Consider the following 19,233-nt stretch of genomic DNA (forward strand, 5'->3'; position numbering starts at 1 on the left):
CCCTCCCGGGCTCTGGGCCCGCGGTGCCGGGACTCGGCCCCCGCCGCCGCCTCCCCGCCCCGGGAGGGGGGTCCCCACCGGACCCAGCAGGGGGCGCCCGCGCTCCGGGCCGCGCCCGTTGGCGTCGCCATGGCAACGCTTGCGGCCTACGCCCCGGGGGGGGGGAGTGGTGGTGGTGGTGGACGGCGACGCGGCTACGTCACCGCGCGCTGCGCGGTGACGCTCGCGGGGCCGCGCGCGCTGATTGGTTAGATTTGAATCACAGCGAGCGCGCGGGCCGCCGGTCGGAGGCAGCGGGGAGCACGGTCGGCAGCGCCCGCCTCGGTCGCGACCCTCCCGGCTCCTCGCGACATGAAGGCTGCGTAAGTCGCCCCCTCAGCCCCTGCTCGGCGGCGGGGCTCGGTTCGGCCCGGGTCCGGCTCGCCCGGTCCTGCGGGGCCTCCCCTCACGCCTCGGCGGCGGGGCTCGGTTCGGCCCGGGTCCGGCTCGGCCCGGTCCTGCGGGGCCTCCCCTCACGCCTCCCTCCTTCTCCCAGTAGGGCCAAGACGCCGCGGAGGCCGGCGCTGAAGAAGCCGTCCAACCCCAGCCTGAAGGATCCCGTGGGGGTGAGTGCGGGGCCGCCGGGCCCGGCTGAGGCGGGGGCGGCGGGCGGGGAGGGGCCGTGGCCCCCCCCCCCGGTGAGGGGGCCCCTGGGGGCTCGGCCTGCTGCCGCCCGTCGGGGCTGCTCTGAGGGACGGCGGGCCCTGTGTCGTTCCCCCCTCCCCTTCCCCAGGTGTACTGCAGGGTGCGGCCGCTCAGCCGCCCGGACCAGGAGTGCTGCATCGAGGTGATCAACGAGACCACGGTGCAGATCCACCCGCCCGACGGATACAGGATATTCCGCAACGGAGAGTACCGGGAGGTAACGGCCTGGGGGTCGGCGGGGAAATCCGTGCGTGTGCCCTCCGCCTTGGAGCTGTGCACGGCTGAAGGGGCTGCCTGGAATTAGGGATCGAGGTCCTTTTCCCTGCTGTTGATGTTTTCCGCTGGCTTGCGGTGTCTCTTGCGGTGTGCAAATCAGCGGTTTGCACTTTTAGAAAAAAGAATTTTCAAAACCAGAAAACCATCTAGAGCAAAAACGCACCGTTTCCTCAGCCATCAAATGTATTTTCCATGTATGAAAAGGCTTCTCCTGCAGGGTGAAGGAAGGGGGTAAAAGGAACAAAAGCAAAACTGGCAAATATTTAGGCCACTTGCAAGACTTTCCTAATTGAAGGAAGCCAGCTCTAAGCTAAACCAGACACAAATGAATTAACAGTTGATTTATCCTAAACTTAAGCTGGGCAAAAAGTCAGCGTTTCCCTATTTATTGAATACGTGGGGGGTTAAGCTGTAGGTTATGTATACAAAGTAGGGAAATGTCATGAAGTGTGGAAAAGTAGGTGGCAGGTCACAGAGCAGTTCATATTGTTACTTGGTCAATACAAACGTTTCCTAGAAAAGGAGGGTTTAGGTCATGCGTACAGAATGAGGAGCCAGAGTACTGTAGCACTGAACGTGATTTGGTAGTGAAACAGTTAACTGCAGGTTCCTAGCACAGTGCTGTAACTCTAAATGAGACAAGGTCCTAGTGTTTCTAAGGAAAAAAAAAGTTGGTTGGGATGTAGACTGCTTTGTTTCTGATTTCAGTATGGGAAATTCTTCTAGGAAGTACATAGTGTTCTTCAAAGGCTTAAATAAAATAGGCAGAGATTAATCAAAAGTTTGGTAAACAAACCTTTGCTCAAAAGCTTAAAATTCAAATATTTACATAAGCAGGTGTTTTGACTGAAAAGTGACCAGATTCATCAAAAAAAAAAAGGTATTGAATACCTATGACTGGAAGCTGAGGCTAAACTGGAAAAAGACACAAGCTTAAAACAAAATTATTAAATGCTGGAACAACTCAACTTTGGCTGTTGTGAGTGTTCCTTCACTCAGTGCTTGCGTAGATTATGGTGGGAGCTCAAACAGAAATTTGAGCTTGAAGCTGTAAATTGTGAGATTCTCTAGTTGCTGGGATGCCAGGCTTTGTGATCGTTCTGGTTATTTCTGGGCTTGAGCTCTGTGAAAATGAGACGGTTGCTGCTCTTCATTATGCACATCTTATTCTCAGAATAGTTACATTGGAGCAACTGCCTGTGTTCAAACCCTGGTATAATCCTAAAGTAGAATCTTTATCATTCTGGTAAGCTGATGGAAAGCGGTTCTAAGGCGTGAAACAATGAAGCATTTTGAAGCAGTGGACTTCTGGACAGGGAAACTTAAGGTTTAGGACGGCGTATCTTCTTTCCTTCAGACGCAGTATTCATTCAAAGAAGTGTTTGGCACCCTTGTTGTTCAGAAGGAGCTTTTTGATGTGGTGGCTAAACCTCTAGTGGAAGATCTCATTCGTGGGAAAAATGGTAAGCAAGTATTTGTTCTCTACCACTTTTCTGTATGTCTACCATGCAGTTTCTTATATTGCTATGATTTTGTATGTCTCAAGGTTTCTTAGCTTGTCTAGGTAAAACCACGTATGCCTTGTTTGCAATGAGACTAGCTCCCCTATACAACATCCTTGGAAGCTCTTCTTGCCTTTCATTACTTCTAAACCTATTTACCTTTGTTATGACGTGCATGTTACTTGTGTCAAGGTCTAAACTTTTTGTACACCATTAACTGGAGAAGCTTTTTCTCTGCAGAAAGGGATGACTTATCCACCTAAAGACTGACTACAGAAATCAATTTGTAGGGCTTGATCTCCTGGGCGTGGTTTGATATCACGGTGCTGGTTCTTGAAGTATCTGGCTTATGTCAGACTCCTCAGTAACAGGCATGACAAATCGGCCCTCTACACCTGGGACTTAGTGGCTTCCTTCCGTTCTGGCTTCCAAATGCACTCTCCCCTGAGAGGATGATAGGTATTGTCAGTCGTAGTTGAAGTGGCTGTCAATGAGAGATGCAAACACCAGTGATGATGGTGGCTTTTGATGGGCTGGAATAGCTTATTGTTAACTGTTCAAAAGCAGTCATTGTTTTTTTCCAAATACATTTGACCTGGGAAAGACAGGGTGTGTGATTATAACTGAGCTTTTTTTTTTTTTTTTTGAGACAGCAAGCATGATTACATCACTTTCCTGTCCCTCCTAGGTCTCCTTTTTACATATGGTGTGACAGGCAGCGGGAAAACACACACCATGACAGGGTCTCCTGGTGACGGAGGACTTCTCCCGCGGTGTTTGGATATGATCTTCAACAGCATAGGACCATTCCAGGCCAAGCGATTTGTGAGTAGTTTTGCACTGAATTCTTCATGCTGTTGCTTGTAACAGCCTAAAAACACTAGATAAAATGTTCTGTTCAAAGTGTTTATCTCCTGTCTAGTCATGTGACTGGAGCACTTTAATAAGAAAGCCAACAAAAAAACCGCCCGCTCCCAAGAGCAGGGCCAAGGAGGCAGGCATAGTAGCTAGGACGGACATTTCATGGAGATGTATGGTCTGGCTATCCTTATAATTGTCGCTTATTCTTTAGTTAACTTTTTAAAACAATAAAAAAAGGAAAGAGGAAGCTTTCTGAGTTATGGAATGAAATCCCACAACAGGAAACTGTATCTGAAATATAGGACACGATGTGAGGCTTTTCTTGTGGTCAAACATCTCTGGATTTTTGGTATCTAAATATATTTGAAATAATACTGGAAGTCTTTTCCTTGGTAGCATGCTAGCTTGGGAGCTTTTACGAAATATTGTTGTCTTGGAAATATCTGGTTTCTGTCAGATCTACTTTGCATTAGCCAGCAGATCGAGTGTTAGTGAGGGGCATGGTATTTGCTGGTTGCTAGACAGCTTGATGAAATAATTTGTTTTGCTGGCCAACACCTTATCTTCTCCAGTGTTTTTCATTATATTGTCTAAACATACTCACTGCTCAGGTTTTTAAGCTTGATGACAAGAATGGTGTGGATGTTCAGTGTGAAGTAGATGCTCTATTAGAGCGCCAGAAAAGAGATGCCATGCCTGTTCCAAAAACTCCATCTGGCAAGTAAGTAACTATTGTAACATGCAGAATGAATTTAGTTAATATAAATGTTATTCTGAAATTATGGTTTTAGCTTAACTTGGTCTCTATCCTTCCCTTGAAGAAAGGAAAGAAAAATATTAATGGAAAGCTAGTACATTTCACATGGTTTGGGCAATTGCGTAATTAAGTATTTACATTAGAAGACTTGGAATCAGACAACAGAAGTCCGGTTTTTGTACCTGTTAACCCATGAGTAAAATGCTGTGACTTCACTGAGTAGGAATACTGTGAAGTTAACTTGGGGATATTTTGCAAAATAGAGAGATTGCTGAATGGAGGATAGAAATGTTGACTATCCAGGAATTTTGCAAGGCGTTTCTTGCTGCAGCCGAGTACGGCAGTGTCAGATGAAAGTTCTAAGTTATCTACTTAAACTTTTCAGAGTGCTTTTTTTAATCTAAAGTGACTGGATGCATTGTCATTAATTGCTAGTGTGAGCACTTCCATACTCAAATCATGCTATCTGTCAGTAGACTTGCTTTTTAACTGTGTAGTCACTGTCTGATGTGTTAGCTGGCTGTGGATGCTCCGTTACAATCGCTTACTGTGTGTGTTCAACAGGCGACAAATAGATCCAGAATTTGCCGATATGATCAATGTGCAAGATCACTGCAAAGTGGAAGAAGTTGATGAAGATAATGTCTACAGTGTTTTTGTCTCCTATATTGAGATCTACAACAACTACATATATGACCTCTTGGAGGAAGCTCCCTTTGAGCCTATAAAACCAAAGTTAGTTTTATGAATATCGTTACTCCTACTTCAGTTATGCTTTTGCGGGAACTACAATATGACTTTGCAGCTGTAGTCTTGGCGAGTCTGGCTCAATTCATGGGAATCACTTAAAAAAAATCCCGTGAAAAAGGTGATGGCAAAGGAGTCCAGACAATAGTATTTAAGTGTGCCAAGTACTGATGGTTGTTCTGTTGCTGCTAAGACTTGGTGCTCCCTTCCTCGTTATAATGGGAGATTAATAAGCAAATATTTATTTTGTTAGGTGGTGTGTTGTATCCCACTGAGATTCAGTCTGTTTGTGCTATTCTATGGGTACGGTTCTTTGCAGGTGACTGCAACTTGAAGAGTAAGCCATTCGTAGCTGACACTTTTCCCCTGGAAACAGTGTATTGGGCGAAAGTTGCTATTTTGTTATTGCTTTACAGTTAACTCAAATTTCCATATTTCACTTGATGTCAGTAACTTCCATAAAAACAGAAATGAATTGTCTCATAAATGAAATTCTGGGTGTTTTTTGGAAAGGTGTGTACTTGGCTGATGTCTAAAATCGGTAAATCTTGAGACCGTCAGAAAAAACAGTCTGCAAATTCAACTTGGAATACATTTTTTAAAAAATCTAAATCCATTAAAGAAAACCCTATGCCTGTCCATCGGTACATGTGTTAATTGAAGAGTTGGCTGATTTACAAAGACTAACTAGAGCAAAACATGCTATGTCTCTGAAACATCAAGAGCTGTCTGCAGGGTACTGATCTGAAAAGGGTTTGAATGTATGTGAATGCTTTTTAAAGAATAAAAAATTATTTGGTTTGGTATTGTGCTTATGTCCAAAAATCAGCCTATGAAGAATCTTGGATTATTTCTGTTTGTGGAAGCTATAGTGTATTATATATGAAAAGATTTTAGACACAAGCTGAATGACTTAATATTTTTTAACCCTGTTTTTTTGGTAGGTGGAACAGTTGCAACACTCCTGTGCGAAATGGTGACTTTATGTACGTGCATAAGCATATTATTCCCAATATTGAAAAGTGAAATTTTCTTTTAGTAGAAGCAGAAAATAAACTCAGACTGACTCCCTATCTCTTCTTGCTTTACTAGCGAATATAGACCGCTGTTGAAGCCATCTTGCTTCTGTATGCATGTAGAAAAACAATAGCTGCCATCCAAACCCATGATTTCCAGTAAGAATTGCAATTAAACGTAGCTTCTAAATTAAAGCAGTAGCTGAAGTGTAACTAATCTTGGCTGAATGTGTGTCCATGTACTTGTACTTCCTCTTCCATCTGCTGTATGGATAATTGACATATTCAGTCTGAATTTTGTACTTAAACAAAAGAAAATTTGCATGACACACTGTATTGTTGTACAGAAATCTCCACTCAATTTTAGTGTTTTTTGTTTGTTTTATTTCCTCCCTGCCCTTAAGACCTCCACAGTCCAAAATACTTCGTGAGGACCAGAATCACAACATGTATGTCACAGGATGCACAGAAGTAGAGGTGAAATCTACAGAAGAAGCTTTTGAAGTCTTTTGGAGAGGTAAATCTTAGAATATAACTTCTTAAATTCAGTACCGATGTGTAATCCTTTACACTATCGTGCTGAAAACAGAATTGGCTTCGCCAGGTGGCAACCCTGTTAAATAAAACAGGTTTTTGGAGGGGTTGTTTTTGTTCTTCTGAACAGGTCAAAAGAAGAGGCGTATTGCAAACACTCAGCTGAATCGAGAATCTAGTCGCTCTCACAGTGTTTTTATAATAAAGTTGGCTCAGGCACCCCTGGATGCAGACGGAGATAATGTGCTACAGGTGAATTCCGGGGCAGGCTATTAAAGGAGAACTGCACGTGCTTATGCATGTATACGTAGGTTAGAAAAGGTGCTGAACCTTGCAGTATGGCCTACCAAAACAGATATCGCGTCTTGAGCGTTAGCAATTTCATTTTGAAGGAAATCAAAATTATTAAATTTTGAGTCTTTGACGGAATTAGTCTCCTTCTTGTAATGAAAGTAGGGCATTAAAATGGAGTGTGAGGCTGCTTATTCCTTTGGTTTTTACCTCTGCTTCTTTTGAGCAAAAACTGTTAAGAATCTGAAACTTGGAGGATTTGAATGAGTGCAGTTGTTGTATCTATCTTGTGGCCCGAGACAGAAGGGATCTGCTAAACTTATTCACAAAAAAAGCTAGTGGTGCACAGCGTCTTGCATTAAGGGCTATGAAAACACCCTCAGACTTTATTTAAAGGCACAATATGTGTTCTTTTTAAGTGTGCATGCTGATTTATGGTTGGGGGGGGGGGTGTTCCCTCCCACCCTGTTAGAAGGAATATAGAGCTAATCATTAGCCTAACATAATTTGTTTTCTGTAACAGGAGAAAGAACAGATCACTTTAAGCCAGCTGTCTTTAGTTGATCTGGCTGGAAGTGAAAGAACTAATAGAACAAAAGCTGAAGGGAACAGGTTGCGAGAAGCAGGTATGTACCATCTTTAGACAGCCTGGTAATTTTATGTGCTAATATATGCTCATATTAGTCTTGTCTCCTAGTGAAGACATCATACGAAGAATTTAAGGGTTCTGTTATGGTGTTCAGTTGTCTGATTTGATGACCTTAAATCCTCCAGTTTGGAAACCAGAAGTTTTTAGTAGCACTTATTCTGACACTTCAGTTAATTAGAGCAGTTATCCTTAATAAATATAACTTAAGTCCAGGCAATTTATTCTTAAGTAAACTGCTAAATAATTTGGCAACATAATCCAAATGGCTGCTTACAGAGTTTTTTGTCTTGTGGGTTTTTTTTTTTATAAGGTAATATTAATCAGTCACTAATGACATTAAGAACATGTATTGAAGTTCTACGGGAAAACCAGATGTATGGAACAAATAAGGTATGTAACCCATTAACTAACTATCTGTTGATTTGATGAAGATCTGGTGTAATGAAAGCTTACTAGATCTTTCATGTACTTTTATTTTAAGATGGTTCCATACAGAGATTCCAAACTGACTCATCTCTTCAAGAACTATTTTGATGGTGAAGGAAAAGTGCGTATGATTGTGTGCGTTAATCCTAAAGCTGAGGACTACGAGGAAAGCTTGGTAACTTCCTTGCAGATCTTACCTCATTCCCTCCTACTCTGTTTTTTTCCTGTTTGTCACTGAATTCTTGTACTTAAGTAGATGAAAGGAATGATAATTTTTGTTGCTTGGGCACTTCAGGTAATGAAATATAATATTGTAGGGCAAACGTGCCCTCCAAGTCTTATTTTTCCTCTTAAAAATTACAGCTGCTACTTGCTTGTAAAATAGGAAAGATTTCTCTTATTTACAGAAGTCCAAATAGCCATATTTAGGTGCTTAATCCCTACTATGACTGTACTTGCAAAAACTTCAGCTATCTGCACAGTCGGTTTCATGGTTCCTTGGGGGCTGAGGTCAGGGAGGTGTTACTGGGAAGGTTTCTGGATGCTCCGCTTCAGAATCACAAGCTATCTAGTTGGGAACTACTTGAGATTATAGCTTGATAATGTCTCCTCTAATACTTTTATTGACCTAAAATATCACTTTCAAACTTATATTGGACTGCTTCTGGTTAGTTTTGTTGTCAAGCTTGCTTTTGTTCTTTTGTAGCAAGTCATGCGCTTTGCAGAAATGACCCAGGAAGTTGAAGTTGCAAGACCTGTTGATAGACCGCTCTGTGGCTTGACGCCAGGACGGCGCTTTAGGAATCAGGCCTTCAGAGAGGAACTCTCACGGAAATTGGAGATGCGGGGTGGCCCGATAAATGGAGGTAAATACTAGAATGCTAGGTGATCACAGCACCGTTTTTTCTGTCAGGAGTTGAAGGCTATTTTAAAACAAATTATTTGAGCCTTGGAAGTGCAAAAGGAACTTCACTTAACTGTTAGTTGTGAGCCTTCTCTGCAATAGGTGCTGCTCTTTTCATGCTGCAGCACTCCTTGTAGTATAAACCCAGTTACTGCGTAAGTCTCAAGGTAATTCTTTGTTGTTGGTGATGAAGTTGAATTCATGGTCACGTTATTGCAGCCCCTGAAAGGAAATTGTGCTGAGGATGATGCTTTGATGCTTTTGTATGCTTAGGGCCTACTTTAGAAATCAAGAGTTGCCTGGAAGTATTACAAAGCAATGAATCGAGAATGTCACATTTAATCTTTTCTCAACGCTGTCATCTCTTCTGAAAACTTCTAGCTCTCATTAATTACTCAAAGTTCTGTCTGCTTCATGGTACTGTGGAATGAATGATCTGTGGCTCTGCGTTGTCAAATGGAACTTTTCTGTTCTGTAGCTTGCTGACAGACTTTCTTGGCTTTAAATCTTACAGAAACAGAAGAGCAATCTGTTTCAGAAATGTTTTTGCAGAACTTTCCTCCATTGCCTTCATGTGAGCTATTGGATGTTAATGATGATCAAACACTTCCAAAGCTTATTGAAGTCCTGGAAAAACGCCATAAACTACGACAAATGTTGTCAGAGGAGTTTGCCAAAAACGGTAAGAATTTGAACATCAGCGTGGAGCTAGTTTTTTTGGCACCCTTATTACTACTCAAGGAATCTCTTCTCTACCAACGTGAAATTAGTGTCTTGTCTAGATCGATCATTTAAAAAACCTTTTTCGAGGTAATGAAATAGCTGGTAGTGTTAAATTGGTAGGAGAAAAACAGAACTGCTTTTGATATTATGGAGATACGGTGAGAAGATAAAATATATCGATTCTCTTGCAGTGCTTGCATTTAAAACAATGCTGCAAGAATTTGACTCCAGTGTTGTATCCAAGGAAAACTATATTCAAGGAAAACTATCTGAAAAAGAGAAAACAATAGCAGGGCAGAAAATGGAGCTAGAACGCCTGGAGAAGAAAATTAAAACTTTGGAATACAAGGTCAGTTTTTTCATTGTCTAAAGCGAAGCACAAAATGCATTTTCTATGTACCATTTGGCAAGCTTCTTGGCATCAGAAGTTGCTTGCAAGATGGATATTAGAAACAAGATTAAAAGTGTTTTGTGGGGAGCTTTACTGAACACTTTTAGTTTTTTGACTTTCTTATGAGGTGAGGCTTTTCTTAATACATTAAGATGGGCAACTTATAAGAAAGTTGTAAAATCTCTGAAACTTTTTGGAATGTGGACTATTTATCTGGGTATATTTGTATAACAGCTAATATATTCTAGTATGTGTTAACAGTCAAATATAACAATAGCAATTCTGGACTTAGATGGTTGCACTTCTAAGAAGCATAGCCAAGTCCTTCCTCTCTTCCTCCAGATTGAGATTTTAGAGAAAACTGCAACAATTTATGAAGAAGACAAGCGTAATCTTCAGCAAGAACTAGAAAGCAAGAGCCAGAAACTGCAACGTCAGGCTTCTGACAAGCGTCGGTTGGAGGCACGATTGCAAGGCATGGTGGCAGAAACAACCATGAAATGGGAGAAGGAGTGTGTAAGTACGCTACCATATCTATTAGAAATGTGTAACGGAGCAATGCTGGGGGGAGCTGGGCGGCTTGTTTTTGTGAGGGTTTTTTATATAGTAGTAGCATTAAGGATGGAGATGTGTTTGGCTTTTAATTATGGACTTGAACAGACATTTTGAACTTAACTTTTGTAAATGTGGTATGATAAGATAAATTCTTCAAGGAATTTTGGTGCAGCTAGAGCAGCTCTCTTAAGCACTGTGTCACTTCATTTCAGTATCTAGAATTTGTTCTTTTGGGTTTGTGGCACTCTAAGGAGTGATTCTCTTGTTCAGTCAGTTGTCAGGAGACGCCTAACGTCAGGGTTTCCCCTTTATCCTCATATAAACTCTTGCTCAGCTATGCACTTGGAATAAGTGAATAAGCAATAAGGAAAGGAAATCTGAGGGATTAACTTTTACTGCTGCAGGACTATTTACTACTTCAGGATCATTGATAGAACTATAGTTAGACATGTTCCCATTTGTCATAATTTAGGAAGCAAAATGATTATGGCATTAAACGTGGTATTATTTTATAATCTGGAAAGTCTTTCTTTAGCTTGATATGTCATTATTTCCAATAGCTTGTGTCTCAGTGGGGAAGAATTTCATGCCATGTGGAACATGCAATTCCCTGCAAACTTTCAGCACAATTACTTGTGCGTTCGTGTAAGGTACTTCATGCTTTTCCTCACTTGTCTTTGTAGGAGCGTCGTGTAGCAGCAAAGCAGCTGGAGATGCAGAACAAACTTTGGGTCAAAGATGAAAAACTGAAGCAACTGAAGGCCATTGTTACTGAACCAAAAAATGAAAAGCCAGAGAGGCCTTCGCGGGAGAGAGACAGAGAGAAGCCTGTTCAGAGATCAGTGTCTCCTTCACCAGTACCTGTAAGTTGCCTTTAAAACACTTCTTGATATAGGGAAAAGCGTATTTATGAGAATGAACTAAAGTGCAGGCCAGTTCTTTAGTGGTTAGAAAATAGTTCCCAAGCGCAGAAATTGGATAACTTAAACTTGCTTTGAATTCTTCATCTCCTATTGTATTTATCAGTGCTCTTTATTCGTGTTCCTGCCTTCTAATGCTACTAGTATTGGAAGAATACCTGATTCTTAATGCTGTCACTGCAACACGATACCTGTCCAAAACCATAAGCTTGAATAGCTGAATTGGCAGTCTGCACGTTGTCAGTATTCATTGTTTTATTGCCTTGTAAGTTGACAGTTCTGTATGTTCGCTAACTTCTTTCCCGTTCTCTCTAGCCTTCTAGTAACTTTATTACTCAGGTCCCTAACAGCCAGCGGCTCGTGAGCAACCCGCAGGTGCACAGACGTTCTAATTCTTGTAGCAGCATTTCTGTGGCATCCTGTGTTATGGAATGGGAGCAGAAAACCCCTTCACACAAGCATACGAGTGGCACTTCTAATGCAAGGAGTAGACAACAAGAACCAGAACAAAGTAGAGACTATAACACCTCAGACAGAAGGCGAGGGATGTGCTGGACTGGAGTCATTGAGGTTCCCAGGCGTAGAGATGAGCTAGAAGTAGAAGAGGATCAATGCTGCAGGGTTAGTGCTGCTCCTGTCAAAAGCTAAATGTAGTGTTGCTTAGTCTGGCTCAAAAGCTTATTACAACTGCTCTTTTACATTGAGCACACCTAACATAGATTGGAGTTTCCCCCTAAATGTATTTCTCATAGGACAGTACTGTTTCCAAATTGAGTCTCACTACTCATTCTCTTTGACTTCTAACTTGATGTTTAGAAACTCCTTAAAAGCAGTGTGTGTATCTCTTGCTGGCACGTAGATAGCACTAGTAAGGAACTCTGAACTAGCTAGACTTTTTCTCTAGCTATGAATGTCCTTGTGTTTTAACTTGTGTCTGTCTCCTCAAATCTATCTTGCAGCCTGCAATTTACCATAGTCTGTTTGGGCAGCTTAAAAGGTGGTCTTAGGAGCCATATCTGCAAATGTCTCCTGGAAACAGTGCTTGGACAAACATCTCACTTGTGTGACTGTTAGCTTTAACTCTCTTAGAATAGTCTTCCCTAATTTTCACATCTGCGTTAACTGGGGGCTTTGCTTACAGGTGGGAGACTTTTTTTTTTTTTCCCCTCACTAAACTGATGCGTGTAAATGTTTGTATCGGTGGTGTCTATCGCATTACAGCACTGTCGCAGTGGCTCAGGTAAATCGAAGAGAACGGTACAACCCCAGCCTCTTGAGAGAGCTTCTTGAGAGGAGGAAAGTTTATTGTGGTATGATTCATTTTTGAGAGTTCTCAAAATTTCTGTCACTTGCTGGCCCTCTGAAGTCAGGGACATGCTTTTAAGCAAATGCTCTTCCAATTAACTAGTACACGAACCACTGTCAGCGGAGTAAGGGATGTGGTCTCTGCCGTAGTAAAATGTGACCAGTAGTAGCGTACTCTCTCCTTAAGACATAAATTCTAAGGCACCTTGGCAGAATTGTTTCAAAAAACCATCAACGGAAATAAGTACTTGCCCACTAAAAGGGGGGGGGGAATTGAAATTCTTTCTTTATTTTTTTTATTTTAATGGAAGATTTTTGCTGAAAGCCACATTTCCCTATATATGTGTAATTTTTAAGAGCTGCTTTAAACTTGTAAGAGGTTTATCTGTAAAGGGTACAGCCAATCTCATGTCTATTGGTCAAAGAAAGCCTAATTGATGCTCATCACCTGAAAATACAGTGGATGGGATTTGCATTCATAGGTTTGGGTTATGTAATCTCACCATGATTCAGAGGTCTCTAAAATTAGTGTATAAATGGAACAGAGAGTCTACAAATACTCTTTCAAAAGTCCATTCAAAGATCTTGAAGGGACCCGGGTTTTCAAACAAGTTTCCAGAATGTTCTGATTTTCCTGAGCAACTGACAATAATGTTCATAAAATAAAAAATATATGAACTGCAACCACTTCTCATGGATTTCCAACAGCTGGGTTCAGAAGCGGTAGCACTAGCACAGGGGATGCTTCCTCTGCTCTGTTTACTCAGAAGTGTTATAAGGTCTTGCATCCTTTAGAGATGTTGGAAATCCATGCTCAGTCTGCTTGCTTTGCTACCTCAGAAATACATTTTGATTCATGAATGCATCCATGGAAACACAAATTTCTCTTTTCTGGTTGGTTAATATGTTCATAGCAATCCGTTTTGATTTGGAAACTCAGGAGGAGTGTTACCAAACAAAGATATCCTCCTTGAGGAAACTTTACTAGGTATGGAATGCAACAGATTGGATAACACTTAGCTAAAATTTACAAGAAGTAGGAATTGGCACAGAAATAATCCATTAATAATTGTATGCAAGGCTCTTGGTAATGGTGCCTTTCAGGGTGCACTCTGAAAGCACTTTAGGAGCGAAGCTTTGATCTTCATACAAACACATCTTAACCAGACCTGCAAAGTTCACTTCTGCTAATGATATCCCCCGAGAGATTTACTGTATGCTGATTTCTTCTGATTCTCTTCCACTCTGATCAGAATGCACCTCCAGTTCGCCTCAGACACAGACGGTCACGCTCAGCTGGGGAGAGATGGGTAGATCATAAGCCACCTTCTAATCTGCCCACTGAAACAGTCATGCAGCCACACGTCCCTCATGCCATCACGGTAGCGGCTGCAAGTGAAAAGGCACTAGCTAAGTGTGACAAGTATATGCTGACGCACCAGGAGCTAGCCTCTGATGGGGAGATTGAAACAAAACTAATTAAGGTAAAACAAACGCCTTCATCGTAAACTTGTGATAACCCTGTCAAAACCTATTTCTGGCAATGTATTTGTGCTACGGGCTTACTGCCTTGTGAAAGGGTACGTTTGACTCAATCTGCTAAGAGATTTGATTTGAAAGTTCTGTGCGGTTGGATTCAAGGGAGCTTTTAGAGTCTGAAAATACTTTTCTTGAACTTTTTCATTACTTCATATGAACCATTCCAGGCTTGTTTATCTCAGTCACCATTTTCCTTGAAAGTAATTAAGTTTGGTTTTTTTTCTGTAGTAAAATGCAATAATCCATTTGTAGTGAAAGTTTCTTAGACTCGTGACTGCAGCTAATCTCGTGGAGTCAGCCTTGTTGGAGTGATGTTATTTGATTTCCACTAGCAGTATGAGTAAGCTTGCTGCAGTGATTGATGCTCAAATGCTCCAGGACATAATTTCTAGTAGTCAACTGACAAACGAATTGGTGAGACAGCCTAGGCTTTGAAAGCTTGCAATGCTTGTGTCCCAAAACGCTGGCTGTACTTACCTAAGGCAAATTGAGAGCTCTTTGTAATTTGTAGCAAGAAGCTTTTGGTTTATTTTTCCTGCGGTCACGGGCCTTCCGATATTGTCTTTTTTTCTTTTTGAGTTTTAAAAAAGCTCTCACTGCTGTAAGGTAACCTTGTAGGTTCCAGCGATGTTTCCAAAAGTAAAGTCTTGTATAGCTGACAACATACCTGTTCATGCTGTGGAATGGAACTATCGAAACTAAGCCTACGACATGATTTCTGTAGTATTACTTAGTCATCATTATCATACAGAAATCTTTGTCATCGTAGTGACTGCTCTATGGGTGTCTTCCATGATCATCAGGGTAGATGGTGTTCACTCTTTATTGTCCCGTGTATAATAAGAGAAGATATGTAATGGGGGAGAGCGAATTTGTGTGCATATGCTTGCTGGCTACTAACCTGCAAGGAAAGGACACTTGTAAGCACTTAAGTTTTCATGTGAAAACCGGTGCTGTAGCTATCATACTGACCTAGGGACTGTACCTTGTTAACTACTTTTGGTTTCCAGGGTGATGTTTTCAAAACCAGGGGTGGTGGACAGGCTGTGCAGTTCACAGAGATAGAGACTCTGAAGCAAGAATCTCCAACTGGGTGAGTTGTTGTCTTTAATTTTAGGTTCTGACACTGCTGGAGATAACGTAACTCCAGTAGTGCATGTGTAACTGCTTCTGGTCCAAGGGATTGAACAGAAAGTTGTTGCGTGTAACTTGAAATCATATAAAAGTAACTCAGAGAGGCTTATAGATACTGTAGCTGCTTTTAAGGTAGGTCTGCTGCTGTGAGCAAGGTATTTATTTAGAAAGTATAAAATGTATTCTTGTGTGTGAGAATCTGCCAAAATACATGACACTTGTAACTTTTTTTCCCCATATTACTCCTCTTTCAGTCGAAAGCGAAGATCGTCCCCTTCCAATCCTGACCCACCTGAGGATGCTGCAGACTCTGAATGGACTGATGTAGAAACCAGAGTAAGCTAAAAAGGAAGAAGGGGGACATCTCATGCTTGATCTGGATGAGAATTTGGGGTAATGCTGATAGCTGGGCGGGGGGTTAGCAGTAGAGACTGATTTTCTGTGTCTTCTCAGTGTTCTGTGGCAGTGGAGATGAGGGCAGGATCAGCTCTTGGACCTGGATATCAGCATCATGCTCAGCCCAAGTAAGTGCATCTCTCCTTTGTAGCTGGGGTACTGCATTCTCTTTCCTGGTAACATCTAAAGTGAGAACTTTTTCCCCCCCTTGACCTTGCTGCCCTTGCGCTTTAGGTCTGGGGTGCATACCTCCTTAATATTATAAGATAAGCAGGCTTATTCAGTGTTGGAAACCGGTGACAGGGTAGATCAGTAGGAGACTCTAAGCTGAATTATTAACTTGTCTTGTGCGTAAAACTCTGACATTCAGTGCAGTGAGCAGAATGTCAAGTTTGATCTTGTGCTATCTTGACTGTAAAAAGCTGGGAACTGTAGGATGCCTGGCAGGTCCAGAGTGGCATAGGGTTTGGGATGGCAGTGACAAAGTACTAAGCTATATCCCTCTTCTTCCACCTCCCTAGCCTTTATCAGATGCTGATATAGTAAAATATATTCATTTTTGTATCTTTAGATAAATTTAAATTAAATAAAGTTACAAATACCTTAGTATTCATTTCAGTATAGTTTAGGGAGGAGGAAACTGAAGCAACTGTGGGATATACCTAATGGTATACCTGAATGTAGCTCATATTCCAGCTGCTACCTGCTCTGTAATTGTCAAGGTACCTGCTAAGGAAGCGTGGGCTCTAGTCATGCTAGAAGAAACTTTCCTCTCTTCCAAATGCATAGATAACAGTCTGAATTCTTCAGGGCTGTCTTATCATTCTGTAACATGGTGGGATCAGTGGTGGTTGCACACATAAATGCAAGCTTACCAAATCAGAAGTCCTAATTGCTAACAAAAAGTCCGAATGATCCTGCAGTTTGTAAGGCTGGTGCCCAGCACTCGAGCCCCCATGTCTAACAAAACACTTCACTGACAAAAAAAAAATGCTTCAGATAAGATGGTTTTGTTAAAGTAGGTGTTGCAGAACAGAATTCAATATCCAGGTTTGGGCTCTTGCAGATAGATGCTGGCAGTGCTGTGGAAGTCACCTAGTCAGCTCAGGGGAAGAAAATTTGCAGTTTTGCAAGATGTTTACAGGCAGGAGAGAGGGCTGGAGAGGTAGAGGTTGCTATGAAGCCAAAGTCAGCTAAACTTATTGCATTTGGAATCCAAAAAGTTTAGAACTATGGTGGGAGGGTGTTTTGGAGAGTATCTGAAAACAGTAACCCCTCTTTCAGACAAGGTGACAAATATGTGCCTTTCATCATGTTAGCATATACTTTATTACATCTCTTATTAGAAAGTGGGGCCTGCTCAAGGTGGCTACCGCTACTTGCAGCCTTGCTGCAGCCTTGTAATATTGTAGTAAATCTTTTAGTTTGCCTGTGTATGGAGTTGGAGCTTGTATTTTTATTTTAACTCATTAAATAATTTAAATAAAACTTTTTTACGGTCACGGCTGTCTAAAAAAGAGAGCAAAATACAAGTGTTTCTTGATAAATAAGCTCTTTAGTTTTCTTCTGTTAATTGTTGCATTTCTTAGCATAGGAGGTATGTGAGACTTGTGTATACAGCACAGAATAGGTGAATAGGCTATTGACTACTGTTAAGGAAAATTGCTGCTGTGTAAAATCTGAAAGTTGTTTGTGGCTCTCTTCTTTCCTTTTTTAGGCGAAGAAAGCCATGAACTTAACGTACCGCTGCGTTGGAATCCTCTTGATTTTTATCAGACTGATGTAATACCTGCTGCCAGTGATACACTTGACAAAAACTGCTTTGTTGTCACTACAGGCTTATATTTTTATAATGGCCTGTGCTAGGCAATGGTTAAATGGGAGATACTTCTTGCGACCCCAAAGAAGCGTATGTGTGGGCGTGTATATTTTCAGTAGATGTAGGGGGGTTCTGCCGTTGTGTCCTCCGGACTGCTGAAGAACACCTGTCTCGTATGTATGAAGCCCTTGTTATTAAGCTGTATCTTTATAGACTAATGACACAAGGCTTTTGCCTTGCATATTTTTTTCAGCTTTTTCTTTTTATAGTGCAAAATACTTCTGTTATGGTCACTATCCCTTCCTTGTCAGGTCCTCTGTTTTGAAGAGGCATAAATGCTGCTATTTATTTAGATGCAGTAACGCACTTTAAGAGTGTTTCTATGCCATTTCATATTTTATTATAACTAGCAATAGCTTGGTAATATGGATTTCTTCTTGGAAGAATTACCTTTGATTATTTAACATGCGAATCAGCTTGTGAAAACATTTCAATCTTCAAACCTTCATAGTAACGAAGCGAGAATACCAATATGATGAGTAATGGTGACTTGACATCAGACCTACTTTATTTTGTAGTGCAAGTAAATAATTAAATGTTTTACATCTGTAGATATGGGGTAAAAGGGTAATTTGCTCACAGATATGGTGAGAACTTTATATGTGTGGCTCTGCAAACATGTTAAAATAAATACTTTTATTCAATGGCCCTTACAAACCATGTTCTTGTTACTTAGGGGTATGCTAAGCTACAGAAACTAGGGTAAGCACCGCAGCGTCTTGACTGTGTCTTGTGCAAAGAACTGTGAATGAATGTACCTTTTGGGATACTTCTGAAGCTTAAACCAAGGAATCTGCTCGGATCCCAAGATATGTTTTGGACAAGCTTATCTTGTCTGCAAATTGCTGTTGAGGGCAGTTGGTTCCATTTTGAGTGACTGCCTTATTAAGATATTGAAGCTTTCAGCTTTTTCCAACATAAGAAAAAGCTTTTTTTTACCAAGTAGTTTAAAAAACATTTTTATAAAGCCCAGGGGCTTTTTAAGGCTTTTTTTTTTTAAGGAAAAAATGGACCAATATGAGTGTCTGTTCATAGCTGGTATAAACAAATCCGGTTGTCCATGAAAAGGCTTAGGTTCTAAAGAAACACCATCTTTTCCACAGGTCTGGTAGGCCCACAGCTGGAGCAGAAAGCTGTACAGCAGCAGTAATGGCTAGCGCTAACACTGTCCTCTGTAGCAGTCTTAACGTTCACCTAGCTAAGAGCGGGCTTGGTCGTAATCACCCTGAGAAAGCACGAGGCAGAGCATCACTATTCTGTTGTCTTGAGCAGGCAGCGCTGCTTGATGGTTTCAGAGGCTTTCTGCCTTGGTCTGGGAAACAAAAGTCCTACTTCAAAAAGCTACCAGCAGAGATAGCTAGCTCTGTGTGGCAGGCATGCATTTGTTCCATGTGTGTTCAGGATACAGTTTTGCTTTTATTTACTGCCTGACGAATTAGTTAAATGCAATGTCTTAGAATATAGCTCCTAAGTCGTAAGTGGCAAACAGAAGAAAAACCAATGAGGGGAAGAACCAGCCTGAAGAAACACCTGGGTTTATTTGAGAGGCTTCTGTGAACTTGAGCTCGACGGGCAAATCCCATGCTGTGTCCGGTGCTGGAGCGGTGGGAAGCTGCGCTGGTGTAGCTGCACGGTGAGCTGATGCCACTAGATGGTGTGAAATAACCATCCGGGGCTGGTGCTGGAGCCCTCTTCCTCTGCCCTGCAGGGAGGTAGGTTTTGCCCTGGGTGTGGGGCAGGGAAT

The 19,233-nt window shown here is 41.7% G+C and overlaps 1 protein-coding gene across 1 annotated transcript; it reads left to right on the plus strand.

Annotated features, from left to right (window-relative positions):
* Positions 1 to 351: 351 nt before the first annotated feature.
* On the plus strand, positions 352 to 18,040 carry KIF23 (kinesin family member 23). Its single transcript, XM_050903537.1, has 23 exons — positions 352 to 362; positions 539 to 605; positions 773 to 901; positions 2,318 to 2,423; positions 3,151 to 3,287; positions 3,935 to 4,044; positions 4,645 to 4,815; positions 5,772 to 5,813; positions 6,248 to 6,360; positions 6,508 to 6,629; positions 7,192 to 7,294; positions 7,628 to 7,707; positions 7,799 to 7,918; positions 8,450 to 8,609; positions 9,162 to 9,329; positions 9,562 to 9,719; positions 10,104 to 10,277; positions 11,000 to 11,179; positions 13,795 to 14,025; positions 15,091 to 15,173; positions 15,469 to 15,550; positions 15,668 to 15,738; positions 17,328 to 18,040. The coding sequence occupies exons 1-23, from the start codon at positions 352 to 354 to the stop codon at positions 17,341 to 17,343; spliced, it is 2,634 nt and encodes an 877-aa protein (XP_050759494.1). The 3' UTR covers positions 17,344 to 18,040.
* Positions 18,041 to 19,233: the final 1,193 nt, after the last annotated feature.

Source organism: Gymnogyps californianus, chromosome 11 (assembly GCF_018139145.2).
Source record: "Gymnogyps californianus isolate 813 chromosome 11, ASM1813914v2, whole genome shotgun sequence".
Taxonomy (NCBI): Eukaryota; Metazoa; Chordata; class Aves; order Accipitriformes; family Cathartidae; genus Gymnogyps; species Gymnogyps californianus.

What these genes read in the sequence shown, in the direction of transcription:
- KIF23 (XM_050903537.1), top strand. An exon ending in CATTCCAGGCCAAGCGATTT is followed by an intron (nt 3,288 to 3,934) that starts GTGAGTAGTTTT and finishes CTCACTGCTCAG; the next exon opens with GTTTTTAAGCTTGATGACAA. An exon ending in TTTGAGCCTATAAAACCAAA is followed by an intron (nt 4,816 to 5,771) that starts GTTAGTTTTATG and finishes TTTTTTTGGTAG; the next exon opens with GTGGAACAGTTGCAACACTC.